General features: G+C 40.4%; 1 protein-coding gene across 6 annotated transcripts in view; it reads right to left on the bottom strand.

Annotated features, from left to right (window-relative positions):
- Window positions 1-245: 245 nt before the first annotated feature.
- The window catches only part of SH3TC1 (SH3 domain and tetratricopeptide repeats 1), a 51,010-nt gene continuing 33,876 nt past the window's right edge, over window positions 246-17,379 (bottom strand). For 3 of the 6 annotated variants that reach the window (XM_034771818.1, XM_034771819.1, XM_034771822.1), the window contains 7 exons: window positions 15,092-16,783; window positions 13,452-13,632; window positions 7,398-7,548; window positions 5,087-5,209; window positions 4,596-4,746; window positions 2,716-2,912; window positions 246-895 (listed from right to left, as the gene is read on the bottom strand). In XM_034771818.1, coding sequence (XP_034627709.1) covers window positions 638-895; window positions 2,716-2,912; window positions 4,596-4,746; window positions 5,087-5,209; window positions 7,398-7,548; window positions 13,452-13,632; window positions 15,092-16,783 — 2,753 coding nt within the window. In that variant the 3' untranslated portion in view covers window positions 246-637. Of the gene's footprint in view, window positions 896-2,715; window positions 2,945-4,595; window positions 4,747-5,086; window positions 5,210-7,397; window positions 7,549-13,451; window positions 13,633-15,091; window positions 16,784-17,379 lie in introns of those variants that run through there. The other 3 variants (XM_034771823.1, XM_034771821.1, XM_034771820.1) reach the window with 3 other exon arrangements.

Here is a 17,379-nt window from a genome sequence, read left to right as displayed (position 1 = left end):
TTCAAAAGCACCCCAGTGGCTTAGGAACCTAAATCCCATTTTCAAATGTTACTTAGGCACTAAGGAGCCCATGTCTCATTGAAAGTCAATGGGATTTAGGAACTCAAGTGCTTAAGGGACAGATTTTTAAAGGTATTAAGTGCATAAAGATACAGATAGATGCCTAATAAGATTTTCAAAAGCACCTAGGCTCTATTTTAATGGTGTTGATCTCATTAAATACAAAAGGGGTCATGATTATCTAGTGAATGTTATCACTCTACAATGCTTTATTACCACACTTCACTGCATACTTATATTTATCACATTCTAAGACCTGTATGAGTTTTCAAAAACAGGAACTTAAACAATTAATACAGAAAATTTCTTCTAATACAAAAAAGTTTGTGGGTGGGTTTTTTAGTTAGTTCATTCCTAGGCTGAATTCTGCCCTCACATGTTCATGTCCAATTCCACCGAAGACAATGTGGTTGCACGTGTCAACAAAAGTGAAATCTGGCCCACTGTTGTCAAGACAGGGATATTAGCCCGTGCCCCTGAAGTTCCATATACATTATGTACAATATAGAATATCAAGAAACATTCTGTGTTGTCTGACAAAACCAAAATGATATTTCTCTAGCTGCCTGGTAGGTTGTCAGATGACATTTTTCACAGGTACCCATGTTGCATTCTTATAATGCTGATCAGGTGCCAGGTTTATTCTCCGAATGTTAAGCTCTGTTGCAAAGGTTCTTGCCCTTTGATAGAAGAAAAGAGACATCTCCCGATCCATAAGGAAATTGTGGTAGATTATTGCGAGTCTTGTGTAAATCTTCAACTGAGCCTTTTTGTTGCCCAAGTCCATGGCCGCTGCAAGTGCCAGATGATAATATCCTGCTGCATCAAAAGGATCCTGAAATAAAAAGGTATATACACGTCATATTAAGAAGTATATAAACCTGGCTTCCGAGCAGTAGTTTATTAGATATCAAAGCAAGAGATAATTTGGGTCCCAATCCTAAATGCTGTACTCAGGCAAAATTCAGCATTAGACACTTACAGCCAGATTTTGTAAGGTATTTAGCCCCCCCTAAAGATGCAGATAGGTGCCTAGTGAGATTTTTAAAACATCTAAGCAGATTAGGCCCTGAATTCCCACTCTATCCCTTAGATAGCTATCAACCAGTCTCTGCTCTCCATATCTTTATTGAGATATTGCTGTATGGTCCATCCTTTTTTCTAATGCTTTCTCAGATATTTTACCTACCCTATCTATAGGTTATTCTACACAATAGCATGCAATTTCAACGTATTAGTATTATTTTTTTCTCTGTCTAATGTAGGTCCAATTTTTTTTTAAAATCTGTTTTGTGAATGTAGTGTTTGTGAAAAGTGCTGGATTGACAGCTGTGAAGACTGCAAACTTTGTTTATCCACAGAACAAACAGTGGAGCCACCTTCCCCATACTGCACCATGACTATGCTTCAGCCCAGAACAAGGGGGACCACCTCCAGGGAGGAGGATGGCAGTTCAGGTTCCATGTTTATTTGGTCCCTGGTCTCTCTACCAAGAGCACCAATAGGTATGAGAGTTCATAAACAGTATTCTAGAAATCTGTCCTTGATGAACTTATACCAGGTACTAGAAAGCTCCATATTCCATTAAAAATGCACTGAGCTATCTAATCCCCACAGCTCTGAGCTATTCCACTCAAAATACATAGGTAGCAGGATTATCCAGGTGAAATGTCTGGGCTGACACATAAGATGATAGGTTTCAGAGTAACAGCCGTGTTAGTCTGTTACTCTGAAACCTATCATCTTATGTGTCAGCCCAGNTGTTTTCATTACAGTAATCAGAGGAAATGCAGACAACTAGCTTTTTATCAGCTTTGTGAATTATGCAATTGGCTAGAAATATAGTTGTGTTATTTGCAAGATGGGTCCCTGCTTTGTATTCTCTAGTGTCATGAATGTCTAGCCAGCCATCTCTCTCCATCCACCTATATACCTACCATGTTCTAATTTTCATCCTTTCTCTCTCCATCTATCTTCTCCCCCCATTCAGTTATGCTTTTAATTTGGTTATGATTTTATTGGTGTTATCTTGAATTTGGCACATTACTCTATAAGTCTTTCTCTCACTATTAATGACAAGTTTCAGAGTAACAGCCGTGTTAGTCTGTATCCGCAAAAAGAAGAACAGGAGTACTTGTGGCACCTTAGAGACTAACAAATTTATTAGAGCATAAGCTTTCGTGGACTACAGCCCACTTCTTCGGATGCGTGGGCTGTAGTCCACGAAAGCTTATGCTCTAATAAATTTGTTAGTCTCTAAGGTGCCACAAGTACTCCTGTTCTTCTTTTTACATAAGATGATGCAAACATATTTTCCACAGTTGTTATTTGAGTACATCATTCTATGCTGCCCCTCACACTTGGGAGATGCTCCCTGTAAACATCCACAAAACTAATTCATTATCTTCAGACCTTCCTTGAAACTCTCTTTTTCCATGATGACTACAAAAAACTTGAAAATAGATATGCTGCTGGCATGCTGAGACCACAGTCTATCGTGCTGACCAATATTATCTCATTGTGTCCTTGTATTGTATTGGGGCAGGGACTTTGATTTTGTTCTGTATTTGTATAAGACCTAACATAATGGGATCCTTGTCCACAACTACAGCTCCTAGGCGCTACAGCAATCAATCAATCAAAAATATTTCTCACCTTTAGGTCATAGAATATAATGTCTCCTAGGATTAGATACACTTTCACATAATACATTGTTTCCTCATCAAATTCCAGAGGAGAGGAGCAAAGGGACAACGCTTTTAAGTAAAAGTGTTCAGCAAGTTCATTCTGACCCAGGCAATGATGGATAGTAGCCAGTCTGTGATATGCTATTCGTTCATTTAGCTGATTTCCTAATGAAATAACATGTGAATCAGGATACAATCTAAGAGACAATGAGGAGAAGATACATTCTCTCACACTGTGATATGTGAGATGTTTTGCTTTAAGTATTATTTCTTTTCTAGTTTTCATTTTATTTAGTTCTGGTAATTAAACTTTATTCTATATAAAATCACTTTGCCCGACTAAACCCAAGGCCAAATACTGCAGTGCTGATTTCTAAGTAAGAATTGCTGAATCTAAGTAGTTAGATGCCCACACACACAAACACTGCAGTATGATTGCCTTTAAAATATTTGAAAATAAAAAGGATAGCAATTGCTCTTTTTCTTCTTTTCCAGCCTATGGAAGATACATATTGATCCCTTTTTAGGTTTATGCTTAAATATTTGGGTGAGAGAGTGGGTGTGTCATGTGTCTTTGTGAGGACTCTAGCATCAAACAATGGTTTTCTTAGCACTGGTTGGATTATTTAATATTTTATGGTTGGTGGTACCATACCCCATATCAAAGGAGATAATCTCTGTTAGTAGGATCTCAGGTCTTGACTACATTCTTATCACTAGATGTGACTGAAATAGCCTTAATTTCAATAACATTTTCCATCAAAAATTTTCACCAATCCCCCCCCCCACCACCCCCAAAAAAAATTCTGATCAAAGATTTTGTCAAAAATTTCTGTTCTTTCAACTGGCTCTAGAGTTGATCAGTGACGTTTAACAATCGAAAAATGCTAAGTTTCAGTAAGTTAGACATTACCAACATTTGGGGGGGGAGTAACAAATTTTGACAAATAAAAAAAAAATCAGTAAAGAATTTGGGGTATCAGCTCTATTCATCACTGAAGAAAGGAAGGAGTCAAAGTCACAGGTAGAGCCCTAAACAGCACTTTATGGCTACTTGTAATTAATTAGTATTAATCACTCCTTATGTGAAAGGAGGAGAGGAAGGATGATCCGGTGGCTGGGGCATTAGCCTGGGACTTGGCAGACCTGGATTCTACCTCTGCTCTACCACAAAATTTTTGTGCTACCTACCTCATTTAGTCTCTTTGTGCCTTAGTTCCCCACCTGTAAAATGGGGGTAATAGCACTTCCCTACCTCATAGATGTCTTTTCAGTATAAATACATTAAAGGTTGTGAGGCACTCAGATAATGGGGAACAAGGGACTTGTTAATTTCGCCTTGTGAATTTTCCATAAACACAGGAATCTAGCAGATTCAGGTACACAATAAGAACCATATTTTGTCTCTCATTATGTTAACAGACTGTTCCATATTCTCTGGTCAGCATGGAAGGGGCAACATGTCAGATCAAGTCTCCATTCCTCATGTACAGTAAGTGAGACCTGGAGAGGGTTAATGCTAACAATTGCTAGATTTCAGATGGCCTCATCTGGAAATTGCCCCCTGAAACATGTAATATCAGATCACTATTTACAGTTCTGTGAGCTAATTAGAAAAATGTTAGGTAGAACATTACTGGACTAAGCTAAGTTAAGAAATGTAACAAAAAACAGAACTCAAGAACTGACACCTGTTCCAGCTAGAGGGGATATAAAAACAGAAGTGAAAATGGTATTGGCTTCCTAGCACACAAAACCTTGGCAAGAAGCATCATGAAATTCAAAGGAGGAAGTGACAACTCTTTTCTAGAATTCTGTCAATCAATAATTGGTGAATATTAGCTTTACCTAAATTCACACTAAGTGTGAGGGATACTTGTGCATATTCCAGACTGTCCTCATAATCCTGTAGATTTAACAGCAATTGCACTAGTTTGTTGCATAATCGGAGTTCTGCCTTTTTGTTTCCAGTCTTAATGGCAAGTGGAAGAGCCCTGTCCTGAAATAAGCACATGCATAAAGAGATCAGTTTGGTTATTGCTGAAGCCCAGAAATGTGTGTACTCATAACAGCTATGGCCCATATTCTTCTCACGTTTAGCAAATTCTGTACTTTGCTTTATGCACAGAGGGCCAAATCCCTGTTTTATCAAAGTCAAAGGTTGCTTTGCAATTTACTTCAGTGAAACCAGGGATTTGAGAGAATTCAGAGTAGTAATACAGAACAGCTTGTAAAGCTCTTTGGGGTGGGAAAAGTCTGTTTGGGCCTCGCACAATGGCGTACATGACTGGGACCGCTACATGCCACCACAATACAAATAATAAGTAACAATCACTAACCCTGTAGAATGACACTGCTTTTTCCCTCTCCCAGGTACCACTGAAAAATATGTCTCCTGCAGCTTCAAACAATTCCATTCCTAAGTTTGGATCCCCATTACAAAGAGCAGCATCTTGAGCAACCTAGCAAGAAAAATGCACATTCGGTTATAAAGTAATTTTTACTCATTCCGAACCAAAACCCCATAATGAAATACCATTGTATACGGGTTTTGGTACCTGCTGTACAGAATTATAAACATTAGAGACACAAGGTCTTCTTACATCATCTTATCTATCTCTTTTTCACTGTAGGGCTGTTCAGTTCAATATACAGTATTCTTTAGTGCTGTAGCATACATACTGAATAGCTACAACATAAACACTAACAGCTAATATAGATTGAAATATCCAATTGTCAACTACTGTTTCTAAGAGTGAGGGTTTATAGCTCAGGTTTAAGTCTATGGCCCAAGGCTCTAATTATGTATCTGAGTGAGGTTCCCTTAAAGTGAACAAAGAATTTGTCCCTCTGTCTTGCTGCTAGGAAATGAATTTATGCCATTTCAGACACAGTGAAATGTCAGGACACACCTAATAAAACAAAGGAATGCTGCCATGTACAGGATACTCATATTGATCCCGAAGGATATAATTTACAAGACATAGTGGGGAAAAAGCATCTGCATGAAGCAAATTAAGTATTCCTACTGTATCAATATTACAGTCATGTATATTGCAACAGTACAGGAGAACCTTGTTAATTCATTCAATGGCCATTGCAATGCAATGATTCTTGCAAATGATTAAATTGTGTGAACGGGCAAACAAGAGAACATACATTAAAAAGGGAATGCAACACCAACTACATTTTATTAATTAATTTATTTGACAAGAGTAGTTTCATTTTAATTATGATCATCACAAAACTGTACAGCAAGTCTAAATAATTTAAGACTTTCACTCCAGTCTGCTCAGATGAAGTACAGTATAAAGTGTGTGGATTAGTTTAGCGAAAATTAGTAAGTCTGTAGTGTATCTTTTCTAAAAGGGGCCAGTATTCTTGGTAACAGATTGTAAAGCTCTTTGGGGCATTTCAGAGGGGTGACTGAATGACTCACAGAGAATAGTATTCAATAAACACAGTCTCACTTTCTGCACATAGCGTGTCCATAGTCAAATTAGAGTTTCAAAGAAATCTCAGTCATACTTCAAAATGAACTCCTTCCCAATGGGCTCATGCTCCTTTTTGTTCACTTTCTGCAAACATCTTAACAATGGAGTTTTACTACTCTTTTATTTAATTTCTATTTGTATTATGGTAGTTAGGGGCCTTTACATACTCATAGTAAAAGACAATCCCAGCCTCCAAACAGTTTACAACTAAACAGAGAAGAGAAGGGCTACAAAAATGACCATGGAAGAGCTTCCATATGAGAAGAGATTAAAAACACTGGAACTGTTCAGATTAGAAAAGAGATGACTAAGGGGAAATATGATAAAGGTCTATAAAATCATGAATGATGTGGAGAAAGTAAATAAGGAAGTGTTTTTTACCCCTTCACATTACACAAGAACCAGGGGTCACCCAATGAAATTAATAAGCAGCAGATTTAAAACAAACAAAAGGAAGTACTTCCTCACATAATGCTCAATCAACCCATGGAGCTCGTTGCCAGGGAATGTTGTGAAGGACACACCTATAATTGGGTTCACAACAGAATTAGATAGCCATTGATGGACCTATCGTCCATAAACTTATTAGCCAAGATGGTCAGAGAGACAACCCCATGGGTGTTCCTAGTCCTCTGACTGCCAGATGCTGGGACTAGATGACACGGATGGATCACTCAATAATTGCCCCGTTCTGTCCATTCCCTCTGAAGCATCTGGCATTGTCCAGTGTCAGAAGGCAGGATACCGGGCTAGATGGACCATGGTCTGACCCAGTATGATCATTCTTATTTTCTTATGAGCATAGTCTTGCATCTGAAGAAGTGAGGTTCTTACCCACGAAAGTTTATGCTCCCAATACTTCTGTTAGTCTTAAAGGTGCCACAGGACCCTCTGTTGCTTTTTAGGAGCATAGTAGTCATTCCCCAAATGATGTTTCATAGCCAAACAGCAAATCACTAAAACCAGAATTTTGCATAGACATGCTGACAGACCTTTAACAAAGCAGCCCAAATAATTCAAAACAAGAGCTCTTTGGGCTCATTATATTATACAGTTTCTCTTTTGCTACATCACCCATAGTAATCTCATCTGTATCTCAATCACTCTTTTCTACAGAAGTACAGTTATTTTAAAGCCTAGATAAAATTCAGCATACCTGAATATAAAGATCCACTAGCTCATTCTGCCTCAAAATGTAATAGATCTTTCCTGCCTGAAGCCAGGCATATGCCTCTTTCTCTTTCTTCTGAAGGTCTATAAATATTCCAAGGCTTCTTTTGGTATATTCCAGAGCTGATCTGTAAGCCCTAGGAAAAAGTAGAAAGAAAGTAAATCCTAATAACTGAGTGCATATGTATAACTTTGTGATGCATATCATCCTTGTGTAATAAAAAGTGGGTTTACTATTTTCTGTCAGATTTCAAAATTCCTTCTTTTCATGGTATAATATTTCCCAGATGTTTTTGGTAAATAACCAGCTTCTCACATTTTTCACCTCTTCGAGTTTCATTTTGTTTGATTCCTTCATCTCTCTGCTTTGTTAAATTCCCAGTATAATAAAGTAATATTTTAGGATAGTTTCTTCCAGATATGTTCTTTCTTGTGAACAGTATCAGAGACAGATTGAAATAACCTCTCCTTGGCCCTGAATCTGCTGCCATGATGGTTAGTTCCTACAGTCCTTGTCATAGTGCATTATGGGAGGAGGGATAGCTCAGTGGTTTGAACATTGGCCTGCTAAACCCAGGGTTGTGAGTTCAATCCTTGAGGGGGCCACTTAGGGATCTGGGGCAAAAATCAGTACTTGGTCCTGCTAGTGAAGGCAGGGGGCTGGTCTCAATGACTTTTTGGGGTCCCTTCCAGTTCTATGAGATAGGTATATCTCCATATTAAAAAAAACAAGTTATTTTCTTTCCAGACTGGTGCATTAAATCACAAAAAATAAACCTGTTTTCACTATATCACCTTGAGCTGTAATCTAAGCAATGTTAGGCCTGATCAGTACCCGTGTGAGAGACCTCTGAAGAAAACCCAGATGCTTCTTAAGCTGATGTTACTAACTCAGTAGATGGCACTCTTCCCTTGGAGTCAGTGCTAGGACAGTGCTCTTGAAAGAGATGTCTTTCTGATGAGATAACCTAGATTCTGATCACTTGTGCTCATAAATATCAACATATTTTCACTAGATGTGTAAGCCCTACTGATCTGTCTCAGGAATTCACCTGAGAATATTCTCAAATCACAGAAGCAGTCAACCAGTCATCCTGACCACATTCCCAATATATCCTTTCCCCTGAACATATAGCATAAGCATATCAAATAACATATTAAGAACGACACCATATTACAATGAATCCTTAACACAAACGATTTCAAACCTCAAATATTAGCAATGCTTTAACAATACGTACCTTGCTAATGAAATGATGTTCCAAGGAGCATAAAGACATGCCATAAACGGCATAGGACTCCAATCCTGCAATCAGACCCACAGGCCAGATCCTTGTCTTGTGAACTCAGTGGGACTCTGCACAGGTACAAGAATCATCTGGCATGGATTCAATTGCAGGATTGGGGCCAAGCTGGTTTGAGTCCACAGCCATTAGTGCAGACCACTTCCAAGATTTAGACTCTATTTCAGCCAAAGTATTTCATATCTGGTATCTCATACCTTAGCAACAAGGATGACTCCACTTCCTTGGTAGCTAAAAAAATACAAGCCTGATTTTCAAAAAAGTAGCCATAGGTTGGAAGGCTAAAAAAACAAACAAACAAAACCACCCACAAGAACTAGCATGACCCTTCAAAGCTCTCTCTTCATAATAGCAAAATGTTTTCTGTAGAAGACAAATACACACTTTACACTACTTCCTAGGGCTCCAATTATCCACATACCTTCAGAATGCGGTTCCTAATATTGATGACTTTACAATTTAACATCACAGACTAGGGGTTGAGTAAAGGCCAAGAATCATAATTCAGTAATCTGCCAAATTCACATATGGGCCTATCAAGGCTGAATCCCCACTCTGTCACTCTAAAAATTAATACTTGCCACTCCAGGCTTCTATTAAACTCTCAAGGTTACAGTTTTTCTCTGACCTTGGCTTGGTAAGTGCTGCCACCACCCAAATGCAAAAACTTGGGACCCAGGAAGAACACTTGGGACTTCCTCCCTTTTGGTTACCCTCAAGTCCTTTCACCCTCCCCCCACCCCTTCGGGAAAGAGCTGAGAAAGAAAAAGGAAATTAGCTGTGGCCCCCAGCTAATTAAACAACACATGCACAAACCTCTTAGGACACCAAAAGTCCAATCCTGTTCTTAAAAAAAGGTAAATTTTATTAAAAACAAAAAGAAAGAAAATACATCTGGAACGCAGGCTTTTGCTAGATTTTAAAAGAGAAATTCCAAAAATTAAGCAACCAAAATAGCTTTCTTGGGGGTTCAGCTTAAAGGTCACAAGCAAACAAAAGCATCAGGGGTTAGCACAGAGGAGATCCACAAACCTTAAAAAATAAACAGAAATTAACCTGATCGCGTCTAGCTAAACATTCTGATCTACTGACACCTTTGAGTTGTTAAAAGTAGTTCTAGATATGATCTGATGATTTTCATATCTGGTTCAAACTTTACACAGCATTCCTGCCTCCCCGTCTCTTCAGCCCGGAGAGCAACAGACAAAGGGAAAGTTTCTTTCCCATTTTAAAAAGTTGTAGCCTTCCCATTGGCTCTTTTGGTCAGGTGCCCACTCCTTTTCTTTTACCTGTGGGCTTGTTAACCCTTTACAGGTAAAGCAAGTAGAGAACAGCTACTAAGAGGAATTTTACAGCTAACTGGCCGGCTGGGTGGTTATCAAAAGGGAACTACTCCCCGCATCTTCATTTATCACAGGGCCATTTGGGACTAAGGATCCCAGGTGACATGAAATCCATGTATTAAAACACACACAAAAGAATCAGCCTCTTCAATTGGTTAAAATCCAACTAACCTATGGATTTTAACTGTCTCCTTATTCTACTCCAACTCCTCCTAAGGGTTTGCCCTGAGTTTACTATCATTAAGCATCACACAGCAGTTAATGACATTCTCAAAATCAGCCACTTGAACTTCAGCCCTTATAGCTAATTAAAATAACTGCTTGACCACTGTGAATCAGACCTGGACTGAGGCTAATCTTCTGTAAAGCATATCAAGTCCTCAAGTGATTGCATTATTGAATTTATCAACAACAATCTTAAAAAGTCAGGTATGTATAAGGTTGAGCTGAGTCCAATACAGCGGCTTTGAGAATATATCCCCAAAACTTGAAAAACCCTCTTGACCAAGCTTGGTTTAAAGCATTCTAGAGTCTCAAATAAATGACCCCCACTTAATCTGAGATGAAATAGCCCTAATCAGAGGAATCAAAATGGATGGGAAAAAACATCCAGACAATGCATCCAGCACAGATCTCAAAATCACTGAACAACTGCTCAGCAAGCGACACATGCACAGCCTCTCTCTTCCTCCCAGCCCCTGGGTAAGACACTTTTAATTACTATAGCTGTAGATCGACTCTTGCAGTCAGCTCCTTTGTTTTTTCTTTAGTTAAACCAAATGAATATTACTCCTGGGGGAATTCTGCGCCACTGCCCAATGCAGAATTTTGCAGAAATTAACATTGTGCACAGAGAATTTCCTTTCACCCACAGAAATGGGCTGCAATGCTGCTAGCCACCATGAGGGGCCACTGGACTCGGCAGAGCCCAGCTTGCATATAGAAGACACTTCTGAGGGGAGGGAGAGGGAGCTAGATCAATGGTTTTCAAACTGTGGGTCACAACCCAGTACTGGGTTGCGGAATGTAAGGCACTGGGTCACGGCGGCTCTGGTCAGCACCACCTACTGGGCAGTTAAAAGTCCCATCGGTGGTGCTGCCTGGCTAAGGCACGCTAGTTCCTACCTGTTCTGACACCTGAGCTGTGCCCCAGAAGTGGCCAGCAGCAGGTCTGGCTCCTAGGTGCCCGAGGTAAGCCCGCACCCCAATCCCCTGCCCCAGCCCTGAGCCCCCCCAAACCCAGAGCCCCTTCCTGCACCCCAAGCCCCTCATCCCAGCCCCACCCTGGAGCCTGCACCCCCAGCCCAGAGCCCTGACCCCCTCCCGCACCCCAACCCCCTGACCCAGCCCCGAGCACCCTCCCACACCCTGAACCCCTCATTCCTGGCTCCACCCCACAGCCTTCACCCCAACCCTCCGCCCCAGACCTGAGCGTCTCCCACACTCCAAACCCCTCATCTCCAGCTCCGTTGGGTGGCGGGCATCAACAATTTTCTTCAACTGGGTCACCAGAAAAAAAGTTTGAAAACCACTGAGTTAGAGGATTCCTGGCAGCTGCAGCTCCCAGCATGCCCTGAGGGAAGGAGAGGGTGGCACTCAGGAAACTCCATGCAAGCCTGGGACCAAGCATCAGGGTGTTTCTCCCTCTGGATCCCTTGCCTCAGGGCTGGGGGGTGGGGGAGGAGGAGGAGGAGGAGGAGGATGGGTGTCTGGGCAAGGGAGAACCTTGCAGCTGGGCTTTGTGGGGGAGGGTGTATTGGCTGGGGGAGCCCCCACAGATGAGCTCTGGTGGGGAGAGGGTTGTGGGTGTATGGCACCCTGACTGGGCTCTGGGCGGGGGTAGGGAAGGGGGCAAAGAAACAGGAACTGGGTTGTCATAGGGGTTTCTTTAACTCTCTACTCCTGGGGAAATTTGTGTGTGTGTCCATATTGTTACAGACATACTTGCTGATTGGTATTTTGAAATAAATTACCAAAATAATTGACACTGGCATGATTATGTAGTGTTATTTTAACAAATAAAATTTGCAGAATTTTAAAATATTGTGCACTGAATTTTTAATATTTTGGTGCAGAATTTTTATTTTTTTGGCACAGACTGTCCCCAGGAGAAGAATGAGAAGCTCCTAGAACTGAAAGCTAGATGGCAGTGGCCAAAACCTGACACTATGCAAGTGTCCACACATTTTATCTATTCATGTCAGTTCTGACCAGCCATGCCTTCTAGGAATTGAGGCTTTCCTTGGTACGGACAGCTAATTGCACTATGTTTTGCTGTGGTTTTATGATGTGGACCCTTCACATATACTCAGGACCAAGTACAGTTGGCCAGGTGCTGTGGAGATACAGAGGTAGGTTGGGAGAGGAATCAGTCTGCAGAGGCCACAGAGCAGCCATGTTGACACTTTGCAGTGGTTATTTTTCCCCAGTGACTGATGTGGAGCACTTACATGGCCTCTCTCTCAGGGAGAGAATGGGAGGATCCTCACAGACACAGATCCTTAGCTCAGCTCCTGGCTTGCCCACAGTCACCTCTCTCCCAGCTCCTCTATGCTACTACCTAGGGGATATAGGTGTAAGAGGACTGTCCTTTTCCAGGGCTGCATGCCTCACTTGGATCCAGCCTCCCACACTTGCGCAGTGGAACTATGCTGCTCAAAGGCCATCAACATCCACAGAGATGGGGACAGGATTTGCCCCTAAATAAAATAGTTTTTCTAGATGTCCTCTTGCAATTAGGCTAGTAACATTACACTCATTTCACTGGGGATGTAGGCCTGATGCAAACCCGAGAAGTGTAATAACCCACTCTATTGGTGGCATCTGATTTCAAGTCTCAGGTAACTGGAGCACCAGAATCACTAATGCAGACAATAAAGTGAGGAGTTTGATCCTGATGTCCTGTGGTCAACACCCAGGGTGATGTACTCTGAACAAAGAAGCACCAAGCACAGCTGCATCTAAAAAGTATTTGAATCACTTCTGACTGGCAGTATGGAACTTTGCAGGTGTCCCCAGTGTACAAGTAAAACCACAGACAGGCAGAGTATTATAACAGAAGGATAGATAACTTTTGTTAACATCGGTCACAGCAGGGACACCAATAGGGTAAATTTTCAGAAGAGTTCAGCTTGTGGAGGGCTGCTGAGGATGGCCCCAACTGTGAGTGCTGAACACTGGAAAAATCTGGCCTGGAGTTCATTTGAAAATCTGCACCAATTAAATTCTCAGCTGTGAAGGCAGACTCTGCAATTCCAAGCTAAGGCATATTAGCAGAACAGTGTGGGAGAAGACTGTACTGCCATTGCCAATACCCTGCCTGCTGACCTTACCCTCCAGAGCTAAATCTTTTCCTGAGTACAAAACAAAACCAGTCGTTTAAATAGACCTCACCTTTCTGTGCCTAAAGAGAGATACAACTGACTGATGGTTTCCAAAATTTGTCCCTCCAAAACTTTGTCTGACATTTTCCTAGCCAAGGACAGTTGATATTCATTGTAAATGACACACTGAGCTTCATCTGGAACAACTGTAGTGTAGAATTGGCACAGCAACTGAACAGCTTGGAGCTGACCTGGGAAAACAGATTAGGAAATAGAAATGAATACTCAACATGAATCTTTATTTTGAACAAAAATGAAATGAGGCTTAAGTGAACTCACTCCTGTTGTAATCCGGAATTGCTGGAACATTGTCAGACATAATATCTTTTTCAGACATTGCCCTGTACCATGGCAGATGTACACTCCACTGCCACATCCCCCCTCTGCCTTAACTAGTGAAGACTGGAGATGACCTCATGCTTTGTGTCTGGAATAAAAGGTGCTAAAAGCATTGTTCTTTCTGCATCTCCTGCCTGCCGGTCAATAAAGTGTCATTCAGTAAGACCAACAGTGTAGCTGTTCTTGCCACCAGGTGGATCAAGTAAGTGAAAAACTTTCCTTAATTTTTACAATTTAAAATTAAAATTGATGTCCTCCACGTTTACTACACAGTTCATTTCCACTCCAGATACTGCTTGGCTCACAGGCATTTTTCATTTACTTTTATTTTTGAACTAGTTTCTTTCTGTCAAGATTTTCATTTTCTACATAATTTCTGACAACCTTAAAAAGTATTCAAAGAGCAAGGACTTTGCCTCAGTTACATCTCTTTGCCAAATAGCATGTGATCATATCATTAAAGATGGTCTCATGATGCATACACACAAAGGGACCTGAATTGAAGTAACATCTGAGATCTTAATTCTGGCATTTCTGAATGCCTGACTTTGCAACCTATCAATTGAAGGTATGATCTTCATTACCATCGCATCTGAACTCCTTGCAATCTTTAATGTCTTTATCCTCACAACACCCCTGTGAGGTAGAGTATTATGATCATGGCCTACAAACAGAGAAGTTAGATAAAAACATATAGTACTCTGTTTTATTTCTTAATCTCCAGAACTTTAACACACAAGAACTAAAAAAAACACAGAGAGAAAGCACAGTTCCTTATGTAGACGGACACAACTCACCCCACCTTGCTCTAGGCTGGCTCTCTGCAGACTGATAGCTGAAAGACACAGATTACATGCTTTCCTACAGAGACCCCTAGCCTGCAAGCAAGACTAGAAAAACTCCTGAGATTTAAAGTGATATCTTATCATTTTAACATAGTATTTCCCTATGTGACATATTGAAAACTATTTCCCACTATTTTTTCCCCATTTCACAGTTGGCAAACTGAGACACAGAGAGGCTAAGTGACTTCTCCAGGGTCACACAGGAAGCCTGTGACAGGGCAGGGAAGTGAAATCATATCTTCTGAGTCAGTCTAGTGCCTAACTGGACCATTCTCCCTTTCTCCTCTCCTCTCTCACATGCATGCTTTCAGTGTAAACACAGGATTTCTGGGTTTTGAGTCACTCATATAACTGTCACATCAACTGAAAATAAAAAAATATTGCTTAAGCTGGAATGTAATAGATAGCAAACATTCCCAAACTCCCAGGGTACAGTAAAATGTAGTTGAAAAACAAATGTACTTACTTTCCAAATGATTTGTTTCCATTGCCACCAATAATGCCCATTCATAATAAAATTGTCCTCTTTTCTTACGAGTTCCATTAGCATAATAACGTCCCAGTTGGAGGAGGACTTGAGTAAAATTGTGACCACAATCCAAGCTTGGAAGTCCAGAGAATAGCTTTACTGCTTTGACATAGTAGTGCTCTGCCAAAAAATTGGCTGCTAAATGCAGGCAGAGAGTTCCAAAATTAGCCAGAACTACAGCATGGTTGTGTACCATATCAGCCTCTTCTGAAATGTGCAGAGCTTTGTGGTAACTCACAACAGCTTGTTTTGTGTTGTTGGTTCGTTTCAAAGCAATGGCAGTCATATTATAAACAACACCTAACTGCTGAGGACTACTCAATGAAGAGTCTATTATGGTATTTAAAATGGCCAAAGCTACAGTATTTTGCCTGTGAAGAATATATAACCAAGCAAGTGAAATTAAATGGTTAATAGTTTCTCCAGCATGGGCAGAAGTATTGAAGTGCAGTACTTTCTCCATATAAACAATGGCTTCTCCATACAGTCTGTGATGACTGTACAGTTCCGATAAGCTAAGATAAATTGTGCTGCACAGTTTTTGCTGCTCATTGGTAAATGCTGAGGAAAGTGCCTGTCTGAGATAAGGCGCAATTTGGGATGGGAGCATTTGCCCAGCTTTCCTCAGCCTATGGAGTTTGGGAGCATTTTTGGTGACTAAATCAATGCTTCTCAACGAGTCCATTAGAGTATATGATCCCTGGGAAGAGGCAACCTTTATGCAACTTAGCACAATGTGTGGCAAGCATTTTTGACTGTAGGACTCACCTAGTTTAAAATAGCAGTCGGCTGACAGCGAGCTCTTTGGTAAATCCAAGTCATTATTCAAAAGCTGCAGCCTTTCTAGGAATGGTAGTGCCTCTTCATATTGTTTAAGTTTCGTGTAATGTTTTGCCAATAGGAAGCATGCTCTGGCTTCTGCATGCTTGCTCTGACTCAGTACTGTCCTCTTTAAAGCGTACCTTAGTATGTCGGACTCCATGTCAGTGCTACAGATGTAGTTGGGAATTCCCATGAGCAGGGAAGTAACCTTGTCAAAAATATGAGCACATTTTTCTCTGTTCTTCTGTTTCAAGTAGATGACTGTTAGATTTGTATAAAGAGCAACTACAAGATACAGGTCATTAAAATCTCCTCTTATAGCTCCTAAGGCTTCTTCAAAATAAACACGAGCTTGGGAAAATTTAAGCTTTCTAACACTCAGTCTACCCAAGAGAAAGCATAACCTTGTTAGGGCCCAAGGCAGATTTGCTTTCTTTGCTGCCTCCCTTGCCAGTCCAAAATAGTCAACCAGTTCATCTTCACCAGTGTAGCCATAAAATGTGGTGTTAAGAAACGGGAAGGAGAAGTCATACAGGTTTTTGAAGTGCACCTCATACTCTTTACTGTTTAAGAACAACAATAATGACTCAAAGACCCCAGACCCTTGATCTTCTTTATCTTCTTGTATGCAGAAACGTGGCTCTTCAGCCAAGGCACAGGTCTGCTGATTTGAAGAGCTAGGAAAATCGTTCCCTTGACTAGATGTCCCTTTCAACTGGAGCTGGAAATCTTTACATTTCATAAGGGATTCTTTTACCATCTCCCTCATTCTACTGGAGTCTGTATTAGATGAGGGATGTGGCATTTCTGAAATTCAAAAGCAATTTAGAGATCCAACTAAATACATGAATATAGACAGATTTATGGGGCAGGAAATTCAAGCAAAATTAATCGACAGACAGTGGTGTAAAGAAAACAAATAGAACTTTCATTTTCTCTTTAGAAGACTTTTAATGTTTATACTCTTCAATGAAGTAGAATACTTGTGTGAGGGTTATAAATACAGCTAGTGGGAAAATGGTTGTTTTTCCCCATTGAAAATTTTGACTTTTTTTAAAACAAACAAACAAACAAAAACAAAAAAAAACCACACACACTTTTCCCCTCCAGGTTTTGTTTGCTAAAAACTGCCACAAATTGAAATAAATTTCAGGCAAAAACTGCCAAAAACTCTCTCTCAAAATAAAATAACAAACTTAAATCAGTTTGGACTTTTTGTTTGTTTGTTTTCTGACAGAAATATATAACGTTCAAGAAAAGAAAACACTCTACAAAAAATTTCATTTAGTTGAAAACCCAATTTTTCAACTAAAAAAATTAATAGAAATTTTCCAACCAGCCCTAGTCGTAAAAAGCCATCCTATTAACTGTAATGATATTGTGTTATCTCTTTGTTTCTCTGA

Source organism: Trachemys scripta, chromosome 5 (assembly GCF_013100865.1).
Source record: "Trachemys scripta elegans isolate TJP31775 chromosome 5, CAS_Tse_1.0, whole genome shotgun sequence".
In the NCBI taxonomy this organism is placed as follows: Eukaryota; Metazoa; Chordata; order Testudines; family Emydidae; genus Trachemys; species Trachemys scripta.
Note: the sequence above shows the minus strand (reverse complement) of the source record. Positions and strands in the feature narration are given on the sequence as shown.